This window comes from Heterodontus francisci, chromosome 36 (assembly GCF_036365525.1).
Source record: "Heterodontus francisci isolate sHetFra1 chromosome 36, sHetFra1.hap1, whole genome shotgun sequence".
In the NCBI taxonomy this organism is placed as follows: domain Eukaryota; kingdom Metazoa; phylum Chordata; class Chondrichthyes; order Heterodontiformes; family Heterodontidae; genus Heterodontus; species Heterodontus francisci.
Window position 1 is genome coordinate 7,929,633 of NC_090406.1, and position 15,567 is coordinate 7,945,199.

Sequence of the window (15,567 nt, forward strand, 5' to 3'; positions counted from 1 at the left end):
TTTCTTTTTGACAGACTGTATGCAGATAGTAAAAGGAATTCTGCTGAATGGAACGTTCTTGCCTTTAGCCAAATCTAGGCAACTCATAGAACCATAAAACCATTGTGCACCAAAGGAGGCTATTCAGCCCATCATATCTGTGCTGGCTTGCTGGAAGAGCTGCCAAATAGTCCCACTACCCATAGCCCCACAACTTTTCCCCTTTAAAATATAGATACAATTCCCTGTTGAAAGTTACTATTGAATCTGCTTCCACATCCCTTACAGGCAGTGCATTCCAGATCATAACAACTTGCTGCATAAATAAAATTCTCCTCATCTCTCCCTTGACGTTTTTTTGCCAGTTATCTGTATCCTCTGGTTACTGGACCTTCTGCCAATGGAAGCAATTTCTCTCTATCTACTCTGTCAAAACCCCTCAATTTTGAACACCTCTATTAAATCGCTCCTTAAACTTCTCTGCTGTAAGTGGTACAATTCCAGCTTCTCTAATTTCTGTAAATAACTGAAACCCCTCATCCCTGGTTCTATTCCATTGAATCTCCTCAGCTCTGTCTCCCAGGCCTTGACGTCCTCACTAAAGCTTGGAGCCCAGAATTGGACACGATACTCCAACTGAGGTCTAACCAGTGGGTTATAAAGATTTAGCATCACTTCCTTGCTCTCCTTATAAAACTAAGGATCCCATATGCTTTTGTAACAGCTTTATCCAGCTACCTTCAAAGCCTTGTGTATGTGATTCAGATCCATGGCTTCACCATTGTGCAGTTCATTCAATGAGTTTTTTCTGCAAGCATTTGCTAAGCCTGTGGTCTGGCTAGTCCAATTCCATAACGCTTCTTCGCTATGAATATTGTTTTCCAAATTGAAAACTGCAGGTAGATTTTGAATTTGATGATAATCCTTCTCAATACTTCATAAAGTGAGGACTTTGATAGGAGGATAGTTTCCAACATGGGATTTTATCTGGTTTTCGCCTCTCCCGGGCGATCATTGGGTGGAGTGAGGAATGTATATATTGTGATATACGAGGTATCATAATTGTGTAGGACAGGCTGGTTGAACCAGAGGTTCTTTACCTGTCTGTCATTGTTCGTATGTTTGAAAAACCTTGACTATAACTCACTTAAGACTTGATTTCTGGACAGTAAGAAGATCTCTATTTGATTTCCCACTCTCATAGCAGTGGCAGCCATTCTGTGACTTCCCAGAGATTGTAGACATCACTCTCAAGCAAGCCAGCCGCGATTATGTCTTGGAAGAAAGTCGAATCGTCACACTTACTAAGCAAGACAACAAGCTTTTGGTAAGCTTTATTTACGAGATGACTATTATATTCCCAGCACAGAGTGCTCCCATTAGGAGCAGCAATCAGCAGAGTGAATCTGTAATTTCACAGAGGCACGCTATGCGCCCTGAATGCTCATCTATAATATTCACTCCTATGGATGGATGTATATTTTTAAACTTTTGGCAAATGTGCAACGCTCCCTCACACAGCCAAGAGTACTATCCATCACCTCTGCAACCTTGGTTCAAATCCAGCCCAGATCGATCGAAAGACTGTTCAATGTTCCCAAATAAACAGGGTTTGAGTTTGGCTCAAATCAGTTCTGAATTGCTGCTAATTTGTCACATAGAGCAGAGAAGTTTAAGAGGTGATTTGATAAAGTTGTTCAAAATAACGAGCAGAGTAAATACAGAGGAGTGGATAGAATCCGACTCAATTGTAACTTTCAAAAAAGAGTTAATTTAATGCTTTAAAGGAAACATTTTTGCAGGGCTATGGGGAATGGGATGATTTGGCTAGCTCTAGCAAACAGCCAGCACGAGCACAATGGGCTGTGCTGTACCATTTCATTGCAGTACCATTTTAAGATACCAAACAGACTCACCCAGAAAGGCTACAACAATGGGTGATATTGGAAATACAACACTGAGGTTGTTGAGGAAATGTGAAGGGAAGTTTATTCTCTGCCTAAACCAAACTATGTCTTACAGAGGAGTGCCTGATGGGGCAGTGATTGCACAATATTCAGCACCATTCACAACTCCTCAGATACTGAAGCAGTCCGTGTAGAAATGCAGCAAGACATGGACAATATCCAGGCTTGGGCTGATAAGTGGCAAGTAACATTCGTGCCTCACAAGTGCCAGGCAATGACCATCTCCAACAAGAGAGAATCTAGCCATCTCCCCTTGTCATTCAATGGCATTACCATTGCTGAATCCCCAACTATCAACATCCTAGGGGCTACAATTGACCAGAAAACTGAACTGGAGTAGCCATATAAATACCGTGGCTACAAGAGTAGGTCAGAGGCTAGGAATCCTCCGGCGAGTAACTCATCTCCTGACTCCCCAAAGCCTGTCCACCATCTACAAGGCACAAGTCAGGAGTGTGATGAAATACTCTCCACTTGCCTGGATGGGTGCTGCTCCAACAACATTCAAGAAGCTCAACACCATCCAGGACAAAGCAGCCTGCTTGATTGGCACCCCATCCACAAACATTCACTCCCTCCACCACCGATGCACAGTGGCAGCAGTGTGTACTACCTACAAGATGCACTGCAGCAACGCACAAAGGCTCCTTAGACAGCACCTTCCAAACCGCAACCTCTACCAATTAGAAGGACAAGGGCAACAAATGCAGGGGAAAACCACCACCTGCAAGTTCCCCTCCAAGTCACACACCATCCTGACTTGGAACTATATCGCTGTTCCTTCACTGTCACTGGGTCAAAATCCTGGAACTCCCTTCCTAACAGCATTGTGGGTGTACCGACCCCACATGGACTGCAACGGTTCAAGAAGGCAGCTCACCACCGCCTTCTCAAGGGAAATTAGGGATGGGTAGTAAATGCTGGCCTGGCCAGCGATGCCCACATCCCATGAATGAATAAAAAAAGGATAGAGGGTGCTCTACTCTGTATCTAATTTGGGAGTGCTGAATGAAAGAAAAAACTTGCATTTGTATAACACCTTACCATGTTTTTATGAACATCCCAAAACATTTGGTAACCAATGGCAACTTTTGAACTGCAATCACTTGTTATGCAGATGCATATGGCAGCCATTTAGTGTCTGGCAAGGAAAATGAGCAAATAATCTGTTTTTGGAATGTTGGCCAACACCCCAGGATAACTCCCCGATCCTCTTTGAGTACTCCCCGGGACCTTTTACATCCACCTGTGCAAGCAAACGGGGCTTAATGTCTCATCCAAAGCATTCCAAATTCATAATGCTGCACTCCCTCAGTACTGCAATTAAGTGTCAGCCCAGATTTTGTGCTCAATTCTGTCCTGGGGCTTGAACGCATGAGCTTTTGACAACTCAATAATGAAAGAAATGATCAACCAAGGAACAGATTTCTAGTATTAGAGAATTGAGTTATCATGAAATATTGGAGAAACCTGAGTTCTTCAGTCTTGAAAGGTGGTGACAGATGAGCTCATTGAGGTCTATAAGACAGTAAGTAGTACAGAAAATGTAAATATAGAACACTAGGAACAAACATCAGAGACCCGTCAACCCATTGAGCCTGTTCCGCTGTTCAGTTAGATCATGGTTGATCTGCATCTCAACTCCATCTACCCACTTTGGTACAATAACCCCTAATACCCTTACATGACAAAAATCTACCAATCTCAGTTTTAACATTTTCAATTGACCCCCCAGTCTCAACAGTTTTTGGGGGGGGGGGGGGGGGGGAGAGAGAGAGAGAGAGTTCCAGATTTCCATTACCCTTTGAGTGAAGAGGTGCTTCCTGCCATCACCCCTGAACAGCTAAGGTTATTTCGCCTTGTTCTGGATTCTCCCCCAACCAGAAGAATTAGTTTCCCTCTATCGATCCTATCAAATCCTTTAATCATCTTAAACATCTCAATGAGATCACCCCTTAATCTTCTAATCTCAAGGGAAAACAAGCCCGGTCTATGCAACCTGTCCTCATATTAACCCTTTTAGCCCCCAAATGGATTAAGATACTCTTACTTCAAACTAAACTATGACAGAAGGACAAGGAGACAAAGTGGCAAAAGGTAAATTTTGGACTGATCAGGAAGCTCCCCTTCGCAAAGAATGACCAATGTGTGGAAAGGACGTCTTGGTAAATGAGGCAAAATCCCTGGAGTCAATTAAGAGACTGATGTTGTAATAATGGACTGTGCATTGACTGCGGATGGGCTAAAGTAAGCCAAGTGGCTCCCCTCATTCATATAAATCTGACTTTTCTGAGTCAATAGAGTCTAAATTTCAAGATCTCAACTTAACATTACGGTCAATTATGACCAGGGTAGAATTTTTATCCCTTCCCCCTCCTCAGTAAAACAGCCAGGATTAGCAACTCATTCCTGTCAATTCAACAAAACTAACACCTAAAGATTGTGAGTGTTTTTGTTGTGTGGCTTGGTCAGGGTATTTTTTTTCTTGTTGCACGTATTACTCAGGGTGTAAAGATAATGCATTATGGTCAACAGCACTATATAAATAACTCTTTCTGTAAGGCTGAGCTTATTTGTGGCAGTGTCACCAACATGACAAATGAAGATATTTATCACCATTTGATGCCATTCATCGTGCATTCTGTTTTATAATTGGGAGGCCTAGATGAAAAGGCAATGCTTGTAGCATTCATCACCAGAAAGATTGTAAGGAGCTGAAGACAAGTGAAAATGAACCATAGTGTTTATTTTTTATTCATTCACAGGATGTGGGCACCGCTGGCAAGCCCAGCATTTATTGCCCACCCCTAATTGTCCTTCAGAAGCCTAAGTCTTTAAAACCTCTGTGTTGGAGAAGGAGGGTAAGGTTAAGGGGAGTAAGTTTTGAGGCCACTGGAAAGATTGAGCTAGATCAGAAGATAACGTGTTGATTCTTCATTTCAATAAAGTGTGGATATAGGAGAAAGAATGTGTAAAAGAGAATAAAGATGTACCTTTATATAGAACCTTTCACAACCTCTGGACATCCCCAAAGCGCTTGACAGGCAATGATATTTTTTTAAAGTGTAGTCATTGTTGTAATGTAGGACATGCGGCAGCCAATTTGCACACAGCAAGATCCCACAAACAGCAATGTGATAATGGCCAGATAATCTGGTTTTGTGATGTTGATTGAGGGATAGATATTGGCCAGGACACCAGGGAGAACTCTGCTGCTCTTCTTCGAAACAGTGCGCCAGGATTTTTTACATCCACCTGAGAGGAAGACTGGGCCTCAGCTTAATGTCTCATCTGAATGTCGGCACCTCGACAGTGCAGTGCTCCCTCAGTCCTGGTACAGGGAGTTCCAGTATGTGCTCAGGTCTCTAAAGCAGGACTTGAACCCACATTCTCTTGACTCAGAGGGGAGAATGCCACTGACTGAGGCATATATTTGGAAATTAGGAGAAGCAAGAATAGAAAATTCAGAGAAGCAACGACAGTTGCAACATCTAAAATAGAGAAAGACTGGAATATCTGGGGCAGAGAGAGTGTGATCAGAGGTTAGAAGTGAGAGTAAGAGCAGCTAACAGATGGCAAGATTTCCCATTTTTAAATATACAGGAGTGTGTGAGAAATATCAGAAAATTTCCAGAAACAGGAGCAGTTCTCAAGTCTTTCAGTGACTTGGGCTTTATATTCACAATATCTGTTGAGCATTTGTGCTGTTTTCAACTCAAAAATATGTGGTAAAACTGTTCAGCGTTGTTGCTTTTCGCTATATTTATGATGAGTATGACTTCATTCTGACTGGCACCCTGCCTCTGTAAGCATATTGGCCTAACAGTTGTTCCACACCTGCTACCTCACAGGAGGCGGAGTTTCCCACCCTGAGAGAGGCCCTCTCCTTCGTATCTCTTATCGATGGGTATTACCGACTGACTGCTGATGCACATCACTACTTCTGCAAAGAGGTGGCTCCACCAAAGCTGTTGGACCACATTGAGGATAACTGCCATGGACCCATCACGTAAGTTTAAGGGTTGGACATTACAACTGTCCTAATGAAAGTGGGTCATCTCCTTTAAGAAGGGGACTAAGCATTAGAACTATATGCGTCTTTAAGCCCTTATTTTCTTGAATTTCCTTCCACTGTTCTCAATGTATTACCCACCACTGAAAGAACTAAAACCTACATCCAGGTTTCTGCTGGTGCTCGCCAGGTGCACACTATGATGACCATGTAAATGGTTTTCAGGGACAATGCCTCTACTATTTTATTGCCTCTTCCACCAAAATAGCTGTCGTCCATTCAGTGCCTCCTTACAATGGGATTGCTAGGATCAGGAACGCATGAAGTTGGGTATCAAGTTCGGCCATTACTCTGTGAGACATCTTTTTGGAATCCCACCACATTTACTATCCATTCTGTTCATTTAGCACCATATTTCCTCACCATCAAGATATATCCCTTATAAACATGAATAAGCATCTGCTGCCCATATGCTAACGTATGCCAAGTCTCATTCACCTATCATCTACCGTGCTCGCTGACCTACACTGGCTTCCAGTTTGGCAACAACTCGATTTTAAAATTCTCATCCTTGTTTTCAAATCCCTCCATGGCCTCGCCCCTCCCTACCTCTGTAATCTCCTCCAGATCTACAACCCTCTGAGATCTCTGCGCTCTTTCAATTCCGGCCCCTTGCGCATCCCTGATTTCGATCGCTCCACCATTGGTGGCCATGCCTTCAACTGCCAAGGCTCTAAGCACTGTATTACCACCTCTATAACCACACCTCGCCATCTCTCTCTCCTCCCTGAAGATGCTCCATGACACCTAACTTTTTGATCAAGGTTTGGTCATCTGTCCTAATATGTCTGAATGGGCTTCCTCTCACTTGCGAACCTGTGGAAAGTTTGTTAAATGCCAAGCTAATTCTTAGTCTATTCCTGATAATGTCTGCCTCACTCAAAAAGGGACCACAGGGAGCTTGCACTAACAAACAGAAATGTTTGACTTTTGTAAAGGCATCAAAGACAGACCAAAGCCATACTGGAAACCCCACTACAACAGTTCTACCCACCTACCCTCCCACACCACCCCTCCCTGTAAAAGGGTTGGTGATATTTTTAGGCTCTTGTCTTCAATTTAAGTTGATTGCTCTTCCTTAACAGCTCTGACTTTGCCATGTATAAGCTGAAGAAGCTTGCTAACAGCAAAGGCCTCTACATCCTGCGTTGCAGCCCTAAGGAGTTCAACAAGTACTTCCTGACTGTTTGCGTTGAAGTAAGTCTTCATCTTAAGATGCCAATTGCTTTGGGTTTTGAATTTAATTTGCCTGTTTTATAGTAGAACCCTTGCAGATGAGGAAGGTCCCAGGTGCCAGCTGAGGTCGGTGATGAGTCAGGTAGAAGGTGGAGTCATGTGTGTTAGAATAGTCTTCACAGTGACCCAGGGTCAGTGAATCCCATTGCTGGATGTGTTTGTGAGTGTGGATATTGGCTGAGGAAAGGGGTCAAACTCGGCAGTGATGCTCCCATGGTCCAATAGCCTGCTGGCAATCAGAGATTTCTGACCTGAAATTTCAGGGGTCCTGCTCTTCCAGCACAAGGCCATTGGCTTCTTCCCAAATTGTGAGTGCAGTTGCTTCCATGGCCATATCGTGTCACATTGCCTCTGAGCACGTTCCAACAATAGCTGTCCTTCACATCCTTACAAGGTAGATCATAGCCACTCTGCTATTTGTCCTTCTGCGATCTTTCCTGAGTAGAGAAACCTTGCATCATAGGAACTGGAGATGGCCATTCAGCCCCTTCAGCCTGTTCCACCATTCAATTAGATGCATAACTTGACGCTAAAGAAAGCCACGTTCAGGCACAACATTGATCACCTCTGGGATTTCTGCTGGGTAAGGTTTACAAAACCAAGGTGGGTAGATGGAGTTCCAATACAGATCAGCCATGATCTAATTGAACAGTGAAACAGACTTGAGGGGCTGAATGGCCTACTCCTGTTTCTATATTCCTATAATTACTTTTGCTTGAACCCACACTGCTCAGCAGCTGCCCAGAGTAAACCCATTCATGAAGGCTGTGAGTGGGGCTGGCCCTTTACCAAGCCTTCCCAAGTGCTGGCCTTAACAATCCCAGATAATCCTCTGATAATGGAATAGCCCCTGCTAGCCTACAGCAGGATGTGGGTAACAGACAAGCGGCAGGTAACTTTCAGACCCAATAAGGGACAGGCAGTGACCATTGAAGGAAAGAAATTTCAATCAACTGTCCCTTGACCTTCAACTGAGCCACTATTTTAAACTCCCTGACCATCCACATCTTGGGGCTCGACCTAGTCCAGACATTTAACTGAAGTAGCTACAAGGAACAGGACCAGGCTGAGTACATGGCGATGAGTGACTCACCTCCCGACACCTGAAAGCCTCTTGAACATGCTGAAGGTTTGAGTCAGGAACGTGATGGAATACTCACCACTTACCAGGCTGGGTTCAACTGCAAGAAGACTCAAGAAGCTCTGGCACGGAGCCACGCACTGGATCAGCATCCCTTGGGCTCTCAACTTAATACTGTCCTCCTCTACCACTAATGCACTGTGGCGGGTGTGTAGACCATCTACAGGATGCCCTGCAGGTAACTCGCCAAAGCTACTTCGATAGCACCTCCCTCTCCTGCCACCTCTACCACCAAGCAACAATGCCAGAGGAATGCCCTCACCTCCTTTTACACAGCGAGTTGTTGTGATCTGGAATGCACTGCCTGAAAGGGCAGTGGAAGCAGATTCAATAGTAACTTTCAAAAGGGGAATTGAAAGGGAACGATTTCCAGGGCTATGGGGAAAAGGATTGAGATGAATTGGATAGTTCTTTCAAAGAAACAGCACAAGCACAATGGGCCGAATGGCCTCATTCAGCGCTGTATCATTCTATGACTCTGTGAAGTCGCACCTTATTCTGATCATGCACATCATTCCTTCATTGTTGTGGGATCAGTTTCTTCCAATTCCTCATCCATCACCATCATCGGAGCATATTATCACCAGGGCTACAGCAGCTCAAGGAGAAGGCTCACTGCCATCTTCTCCCAGGGCAACTGGGGAGGGCAATAAATGCCCATCTTGCCAGCAGTGCCCACATCCCAAAAAACGATATTTTTAAAAAGCAAGTTTACTTGGGTTGTCTCTGTTGGGAGCTCAAGACACCAGCATGGCATTACCCCTAATGTAAAAACAACTAAATTAGCCTTGTGTATGTTGTTTTAATGGAGTAAGTGTTAATGTTTTAATGGTGCAGGTTACTACCAAGAGGAACAGCAGGCGAACAAATTAGGTCATTTAAGAACTGGTGATTACATGATATCCAGCTTGAGTTTTGAAGGCTGTAGCAGCTAAAGTATGTCCATAGATCCCTGAAGCTGAACAGCTGTTAAGGCGGTTAAGAAAGCATACAGAACACTTTCCTTTATTAGCCGAGGCCTGGAGTATATAAGAGCAAGGAGGTTATGCTGAAACTGTAAAAAACACTAGTTAGGCCACAGCTAGAGTATTGAATGAAGTTCTGGTCACTACATTACGGGAAGGATGTGATCGCACTAGAGAGGGTACGAGATTTACCAAGATGTTGCCAGGAATGGAGAACCTTTGCTTTGGAACCTAGGAGGCTGAGGGGAGATTTAATTGAGGTGTATAAAATTATGAGGGGCTGAGATAGAGTAGATAGGAAGGACCTATTTCCCTCAGCAGTGAGGTCAATAACCAGGGAGCATAGATTTAAAGTAATTGGTAGAAGGATTAGAAAGGAGTTGAGAATTTTTTTCACCCAAAGGCTGGTGGGAGTCCAGAACTCACTGCCTGGAAGGGAGGTAGAGACAGAAACCCTCATTGCGTTTAAACAATACTTGGATATGCACTTGGGATTTCAGTGCATTTGTTAATATTCTATCATTTGACACAGACGGAATTTGGAAAGGACTACAAGGACTGTCTGATTATAAAGGAGAAGAACTATTCTCTGGCTGGAGTGCAGCGACAGTTTGAGAGTCTGAAGGAGCTTCTGAATTACTATCACAGCACTGGCCTCATGTCAGAAGGTGTCAGCATCCAGCTCAACACCTGCTGTCCACCCAGACCTAAAGGTAAAGCTCTTTATATTCCCAATTTTCTCTCTCTAACTCCCTCCCTAAGTCAGTCCGTCACTCTCTCCTCTTTTTTGATGCTCCTTAAAACCTCCCCCAACTGTCCTAATATCTCCTTTTGTGGCTTGGTGTCCAATATTGTCTGATAATCTCTCCTGTGAAGCACTTTGGGAAGTTTTACTATGTTAATGGTGCTATATAAATGCAAGTTGTTGTTGTTGTTATTCATCCTCTGCTTAAGCCAGTAACAAACTCTACACGAACCATCCTGTTATTATCCAAGAGGCCATTCTTAATGATTGGCTGTAGGCAATGAACGTTGGCAGGTTATTTGACCATTGGGTTGGGGACTGTGGAGAGACATTACAGAATCATAGAACTTTACAGCATAGAAGGAGGCCATTTGGCCCATCAGACATCTAACGGTTCTCTGTAAGAGCTATCCACTTCATCCCATTACCTTGGTGTGACCCTATATCTTTCTAAATTTGCTTTTTCAAAATATTTATCCCACTTCTGTTTTAAAAGCTATAACACATTCCGATGATTGCCACTGTTTCTGCAATGGCCCTTCACGTACAAACAACCCTTGGTTATGAAACATATTGTTCTCACCCTTTCTTTGTTATTTTGGTGATAATCTTAAATTTATGCCCCTTGGTTACCAACTCATTGACCAGCGGAAACAGTTTTTCCTAATTTACCGTATCTAAGCTCCTATTGTTTCGAACACTCTATCAATTCTCTGCCTATCTTCTCTTCCAATATAAAGAGCCTCAGCTTGTCTAGTAACTCACAACTAAAGCCTTTCATTCCTAATGTTATCTTAGTGAAAGAAAGTTCTTGCATTTAAATAGCCCCTTTCATGACCTCAGGACATCCCAAAGCACTTTACAAACATGGCAGCCAATTTGCACACAGAAAGCTCCCTCAAACAGCATTGAGATAATGACCAGATAATCTGTTTTCATGATCTTGATTGAAGGATAACATTTGAGCAGGGCAGTTGGCGAGTTCTTCTGTTCTTCTTTGAAGTAGTGCCTGAAGGTCTTTTACATCCGCTTGCTATTTATGGGATCTTACTTTGTGCAAATTGGCTACTGTGTTGTCCATATTACAACAGTGATGACACTTCAACAGAACTTTGTTGGCTGAGAGGGCAGCGCAGACCTCATTTGAACATCATCCAAAAGACAGCACCTCCAACAGTGCTGTACTCCCTCAGTCCTACACTGGAATATCAGCCTAGATTTTAATCTCTGGAGTGGGGCTTAAACCCGTAACTTTCTGACTCATAGGTGAGATTGCAACTGCTGAGCCACAGCTAACCATGTGGCTGAGTGCAAACATCCTGCACCCTCTCCCTGATATCCTTCCTAAAGGAAGGCAGTTACACCTAACTATTACCTAACCAATGGTTTCCATCGTTTTTGCTTCACCACTTAACCATTAAATAGTTAAGCATGAAACTGTCCTTGCCTGATATTCCAGCATGAGTGCTCCCAATTCTGGGTACTGTAGTGTTGTGGTCATGACACTAAACTAGTAATTCCACAACTATAGTTTCAGTGAGGTTTCTACTTATTTCTGTAGCTGTAATATCACTGTCTGGAAGATCATAAGCAATGAAACAGTGCATGAGATCTCTCCATTGGTGTTCCATATAGAATTTGCAGATGGTGTTAGCTGTTGGAAGATAAAGTCCAGCGCTTTGGTTGGTATGAATGAAAAGATCAGGGTTCAAGCAACAATCGAGTAGGTTTTTATCAACATCTGCATGGTAAACTGGCAGAGGGAATCTGAATGAAAAGTGAGCAGTTTCTATAACAGGCAATCTGTTCTACCAGATAATCTTCCTGGTGGCTTGTCCCTCATTGCTGAAGTCCCAATCAATGTCTTCCTTTTCTCTCCCCTTCCAGAAAAATCCAATTTGATCATCATACGTAGTAACCACTCTTCTGACCTCCTCACATCTCCATTCATGCAACGAAGGAACGTCAATCAGATGATGTTCCACAAACTGAAGAAGGAAGAGCTGATCTGGGTGAGTCAATGAAAATGGAGCGAACAAGGGAGCTTTCGACATGCAAGAAAAGGGCAAAATACCGCAGATGCTGGAAATCAGAAATAAAACAGAAAATGCTGGAAATAGGTCAGGCAGCATCTGTGGAGAGAAAACTGAGTTAATGTTTCAGGTCGATAACCTTTCATCAGAAAGGAGCATTAGAAATTGACTCCAAGTTCTTGGCATAGAGTAAAAGATGTCAAGTATTAACTTGGCAATGAACGTAGTCAACCTCATTTTGTAATTTCACGCATATGTGCACTTGCATCTCAGAGAGTGAAAGCCAAGGTTAATGTTAAGCCTGGATATGTTTTTCCTTTCATATTTCTGTGCGTATCAAGGTGATAAATGTCAAAGCAGGAGAATATCTGGCACTCCCAGGGCAGGAATAGGACAGTGAGATAGAGTAAAGCTCCCTCTACTCTGCCAGAACAATATACTTCAACATTCCTTACTGCAGCAGTGTGACATTTTACCAATTTTGCGTGAGATCACCTGTTCATGCCAAATTAGGAACTGTTTTGAGGTGCAGCTCCAGACGACTCAGAGTTAGATGGAGACTGTCGAAATTCATTGCATGTAGGATTCTTACAGCCAGCAAGAAAAGGAGTCTTTTATCTCAATCAAATGGTTTTGCATTTGAAACCAGAAGTGAAAGTCTTGTTAATCACTAATTGCACCATCTGGTTTCCAAGAAATGCAGGTTAGATGATGCCAAATTCATGTATTAAAAGCTATAGATTACAGAATGAGAAGAAAGAAATACTTGCATTTATAAAGTACTTTACAGCCAATGAAGTACTTTTTTGGAGCATAGTCACTGTTGTAATTTAGGAAACATAGAAACCAATTTGCACACAGAAAGCTCCCACAAGCAGCAATGTGATACTGACCAGATCATCTGTTTTAGTGATGTTGTTTGAGAGATAAATATTGGACCAGGATATCTGGGATAATTCCCCGGCTCTCCTTCAAACAATGCCATGTCCACCCAAGAGGGCAGACCGGGCCTCAGATCAACAACTCATCTGGCAGCACCTCGGACAGAGCAGCACCCTCTCAGTACTGCACTGGGAGCCTCAGCCTGAATTTTGTGCTCAAGCTTCATGAGTGGGGGCTTGAACCCAGAACCTTCTGGCACAGGGGGAAAAGTGTCGCCCACTGAGCCAAGAGAGGTGGGGAGTTTCACACCTTTGAGGGCCTGGGAGAGTGTGGCTTTGAGCTGTGGCTCAGATGGCAACACTCTTTCCCTCTGAGTTACAAGGTTATAGGTTCCAGTTCCAGTCCCACTCCAGGGATTGAGTACAAAAATCAAGGCTGCCACTCTACTGTAGTTCTGAGGGAGTGCTGCATTGTTGGAGGTGCTGTCTTTTGGAATAAACAATAAACCAAGGTTCCATCTGCTTGCTTGGGTGGATATAAAATATCCCATAGCACTATTTCAAAGAAAAGCAGGAGAGTTCTGCCCGGTGTCCTAACTAACATTTATCTCTCAACCAACATCACTAAATACAGCTGGTCATTATCACATTGCTGTTTGTGGGAACTTCATGTGCACACACACACTGCCGCGATTCTTACATTATGCAGTGACTACACTTACATACGAACACACGAATTCAGAGCAAGAGTAGGCCACTCGGCCCTTCGAGCCTGCTCCCACCATTCAGTAACTTCACAGCTGAACTGATTACTCCACATTTCCACCTACCTCCGATAACCTTCCAGCCCCTTGCTTATCAAAAATCTATCTACCTCTGCCTTAAAAATATTCAAAAACTCTGCTTCCACCTCCTTTTGAGGAAGAGAATTCCAAAGACTCACGCCCCTCTGAGCGAAAGAATTTCTCCTCATCTCTGTCTTAAATGGGCGACCCCTTATTTTTAAACAGTGACCCCTAGTTCTAGATTCTCCCTCAAGGAGAAACATCCTTTCCACATCCACCTTGCCAAGACCCCTCAGGATCTTATATGTTTCAATCAAGTCACCTCTTACTCTTCTAAATTCCAGTGGATACAAGCCTAGCCTGTCCAATCTTTCCTCGTAAGACAGCCCACCCATTCCCGGTATTAGTCTAGTAAACCTTCTCTGTACTGCCTCCAACGTATTTACATCCTTCCTTAAATAAAGAGACCAGTATTGTACACACTACTCCAGATGTGGTCTCACCAATGCCCTGTATAGCTGAAGCATAATCTCCCTAGTTTTGTATTCAATTCCCCTCTTGATAAACGATAACATTCGATTAGCTTTCCTAATTACTTGTTGTACCTGCATACTAACCTTTTGCGATTCATGTACTAGGACACCCAGATCCCTCTGCATCTCGGAGCTCTGCAATCTCTCACCATTTAGACAATATGCTTCTTTTTTATTCTTCCTGCCAAAGTGGACAATTTCACACTTCCCATATTATACTCCATTTGCCAGGTCTTTGCCCACTCACCTAACCTATCTATATCCCTTTGTAGCCCCCTTATGTCTTCTTCACAAGTCACTTTCCTAACTATCTTTGTGTCATCAGAAATTTAGCAACCATACCTTTGGTCCCTTCATCTAAGTCATTTATATAAATTGTAAAAAGTTGAGGCCCCAGCACAGATCCCTGTTGCACACCACTCGTTACATCTTGCCAACCAGAAAATGACCCATTTATGCCTACTCTCTGTTTCCTGTTATTTAGACAATCTTCTATCCACTTCAAAAGTATTTCATTGCTGTAAAGTGTTTTGAGACATCCAGTGGTTGTGAAAGGTACTATATAAACGCAAGTCTTTTTTTTCTTTTAGTGTGACAGGTCTTGATTTCAACACAATAACTAGGCAGAAAGGCAAAGGAGTTTGCAGGACATTTAGAAGAACAGTAACTGTGATAGTATTGATAAAATAGGGAAAGACAAGGAAATATTGAAGAGTTTTGATAGTGAAAGAGAAAGACTATTTTCCCTGCTTGGGGAACCAATATAAGTGGTCATCAATTTAAAACTGTCACTAAGAAAGTGAGGGGAGGAATTGGGAGAAATTTTCTTTTATTGGAGCGATATTTTCTTGGTGCATGGGTTGCTTTGTCACCGAGGCAGAATCCTTTGCACCTCTTAAGGAAAAGATGGATAGATATTTGATTCAGAGGTAAAAGAAGCAATGGCGACATGAGGAAAAACTTTTTCATGTAGTGAGTGGTTAGGATTTGGAATTCACTGCTTGAGAGTGTGGTGGAGGCAGATTCAATTGAAGCCTTCAATAGACTGTTATCTGAACAGGAAGAATGTACAGGGTCATGGGGAGAAGGTGGGGGAATGGCACAAAGTGAATTGCTCACTCGGAGAGCTGGTGCAGACATGATGGGCCAAATGGCCTCCTTCTGTGCTGTAACAATTCTGTGATACTGGGCTATAGGGAAAGAGCAGAAGCAATGGGATTAGTTTTGGAT

At 43.1% G+C, this 15,567-nt stretch overlaps 1 protein-coding gene across 3 annotated transcripts in view; it reads left to right on the forward strand.

The window, feature by feature from the left end:
- LOC137351558 (tyrosine-protein kinase JAK2-like) overlaps positions 1 to 15,567 on the forward strand; it is a 91,059-nt gene that overhangs the window by 40,816 nt on the left and 34,676 nt on the right. For all 3 annotated transcript variants that reach the window (XM_068016080.1, XM_068016082.1, XM_068016081.1), the window contains exons 7-11: positions 1,184 to 1,306; positions 5,798 to 5,955; positions 7,104 to 7,215; positions 9,893 to 10,073; positions 11,993 to 12,117. In XM_068016080.1, coding sequence (XP_067872181.1) covers positions 1,184 to 1,306; positions 5,798 to 5,955; positions 7,104 to 7,215; positions 9,893 to 10,073; positions 11,993 to 12,117 — 699 coding nt within the window. The remainder of the gene's footprint in view (positions 1 to 1,183; positions 1,307 to 5,797; positions 5,956 to 7,103; positions 7,216 to 9,892; positions 10,074 to 11,992; positions 12,118 to 15,567) is intronic.